This window comes from Penaeus japonicus, unplaced genomic scaffold (assembly GCF_977035675.1).
Source record: "Penaeus japonicus unplaced genomic scaffold, GWHDUDI00000001_assembly GWHDUDI00000021, whole genome shotgun sequence".
Classification (NCBI taxonomy): Eukaryota; Metazoa; Arthropoda; class Malacostraca; order Decapoda; family Penaeidae; genus Penaeus; species Penaeus japonicus.
This window is the reverse complement of record NW_028234423.1, coordinates 19,997,801-20,000,300: the sequence shown is the minus strand read 5'-3', so window position 1 is coordinate 20,000,300 and position 2,500 is coordinate 19,997,801. Positions and strand designations below refer to the sequence as shown.

The following is a 2,500-nucleotide window of genomic DNA, read 5'->3' as shown; positions in this document are numbered from 1 at the left end:
GGTCGACGCTGGCTTCTTGGAAGTAGCCCTTGGTGGGGTCGAGGAACTGCTCGCCGATGACGGAGAAGAGGAAGAAGCTGTACACGGCTATCGTCACCACCTGGCAGGGGAGAGAAGGTGGTGCTTTGGCTATGCCGTCGGTGGTTCTCTTGTCCACGCTTTTCTCTTCTCTCGTTTTCTCTCTCGATTCGTTTCTCTCTCTCTCTCTCTCTCTCTCTCTCTCTCTCTCTCTCTCTCTCTCTCTCTCTCTCTCTCTCTCTCTCTCTCTCTCTTTCTCTTTTCTCTTTCTCTTTCTCTTTCTCTCTCTCTCTCTCTCTCTCTCTCTCTCTCTCTCTCTCTTCCTCTCTCTCTTCTTCTCTCTCTTCTTCTCTCTCTTCCTCTCTCTCGCGCGCTCTCTCTCTCTCTCTCACTCTCTCTCACTCTCTCTCTCTCTTCCTCTCTCTCGCGCGCTCTCTCTCTCTCTCTCTCTCTCTCTCTCTCTCTCTCTCTCTCTCTCTCTCTCTCTCTCTCTCCATCTCCCCTTCCTACTCCCACCCATAACCACTACCCTTTACCCCCTACCCCTCCTACCCACCCTACCCCTACCCCCCATCTCCCCCCCTACTCCCCCACCCCTTCCCCCTCCTCACCTGCGTGTAAACAAGAGGAATAGTATACGTGTTGTATCCCAAGAGCCCCCCGCAGCTTCCCCGGACGCGAAGGAGCTCGTCCGTGATCATCTTCTGGGCGAGGGGGTTCTTGAGGCGCCCTTCATCCCTGGCCTTGTCCACCAGCCGGCACGCCCACATGATAGGCACCCACGTCTTGTGCTGCGTCGTCTTCTTCTCCAGTTCGTCCAGGATCTCCATCTCGCTCACGGTCATGTATCCTGTGGGGGAAGGGGAAGGGGGTAGGGGGGAGGGGGTTAGGTTTTTAACATTTTTGGGAAAAATGGTAATAAGTATGTTTTTTTTGGGGGGGGATTTACTTAGGTACTTTGCTATACATTACTAACTTTACTTAAGTACTTTACTAACTTTGCGTTAATTACTTTATCAACTTTTTAAAATTATTGTACTAAGCTTACTTAAGTACTTTATTAGCTTTACTTGAGCAATTTACCAATTTTACTTAAGTACTTTGCTAATTTTACTTAATTACTCTACTAACTTTACCTGATTATTTTACTAACCTTACTTAAATAGCTTACTAACTCTCCTGAATTTCTTTATCAACTTAAGAACTTTACTGAATTACTTTACTAACTGAATCAATTATTTTACTAGCTGTATCTAAATGCTTTACTAACTTTACATGATTAATCTACTGACTTCCCTTAATTACTTTACTAACTTTACTTAATTTACTTCATTACTTTAATAAGTTAGACTAATATCTCTCTCACTGCCTACCAGTCTGTCTATCTCTACATCCATCTATCCATCTATCGCTCAGCTCATCTGATTTATCTATCCAACCTTCTACCTGTCTGTTGATATGTTTTTTTTCATCTATCCACTTATGCATCAAACTATCTCTCTATATACATATGTATGCATCTATTCACCCTTCCATGTATATGCCTATCTATCCATCTATCCACTCGTCCATCCATTTGCCCTTCTATCCTGCCATCTACCTATAAGTATATCTATTTCTTTATCCCGCCATCTATCTATATATCTATCTGACCTTCCACACCGCCACGCATCTCTAAATCCATCTATCCCTAAATCCATTCATCCTTTCATCCCGCCATCCTGTCATCTATCCCTAAAAAAAACCCTCTATCCTTCTCTCCCGCCATCAATCCTTCCACCCCAACCATCCCTCTGTCCTTCCACTCCAACCACCCCTCAATCCTTCCACCCCAACCATCCCTCTATCCTTCCACCCCAACCACCCCTCTATCCTTCCACCCCAACCTCCCCTCTATCCTTCTCTCCCGCCCTCAATCCTTCCACCCCAACCACCCCTCTATCCTTCCACCCCAACCTCCCCTCTATCCTTCTCTCCCGCCCTCAATCCTTCCACCCTAACCACCCTCCATCCATCCATCTACCCACCCACTACCCACCACCCTCCTCCATCCCAACCCCACCACAAGCTCCAACCCCACACACCCGCATTAACGAAGTGCTGTGGACTCGGGTACATCTTCTTGACCACTGGAGACACCATGGCGAAGGTGAGGGCGATGGTGAGGTTGACATAGCGCAGGATCGTCCCCCGGATTTCCTTGGCGGCGTTGTCCTGTCGGGGAAGGAGGTGGGTTGAGGGGGAGTCTATTATTTAAGGGGGGGGGCGAGGTGAGGGGTGTCTATTTTCTAAGGGGGGGATGGAGGGGGGGCGAGGTGAGGGGGAGTCTATTTTTTAACGGGGGGGGGGTGCGAGGTGAGGGGGAGTCTATTTTTTAAGGGGGGACAGAGGGGGGGGCGAGGTGAGGGGGAGTCTATTTTTTAAGGGGGGGGGTGGAGGGGGGTCGTGGGGGATACTGGGAGAATGGTGTGGGTGTGTGTGT

The 2,500-nt window shown here is 48.7% G+C and overlaps 1 protein-coding gene across 3 annotated transcripts in view; it reads right to left on the bottom strand.

Moving 5' to 3' along the window:
• LOC122259133 (bestrophin-3) overlaps window positions 1-2,500 on the bottom strand; it is a 20,249-nt gene that overhangs the window by 1,026 nt on the left and 16,723 nt on the right. For all 3 annotated transcript variants that reach the window (XM_043025707.2, XM_043025712.2, XM_086548789.1), the window contains 3 exons: window positions 2,103-2,232; window positions 630-868; window positions 1-100 (listed from right to left, as the gene is read on the bottom strand). The exon at window positions 1-100 is cut by the window's left edge and continues 137 nt beyond it. In XM_043025707.2, coding sequence (XP_042881641.2) covers window positions 1-100; window positions 630-868; window positions 2,103-2,232 — 469 coding nt within the window. The remainder of the gene's footprint in view (window positions 101-629; window positions 869-2,102; window positions 2,233-2,500) is intronic.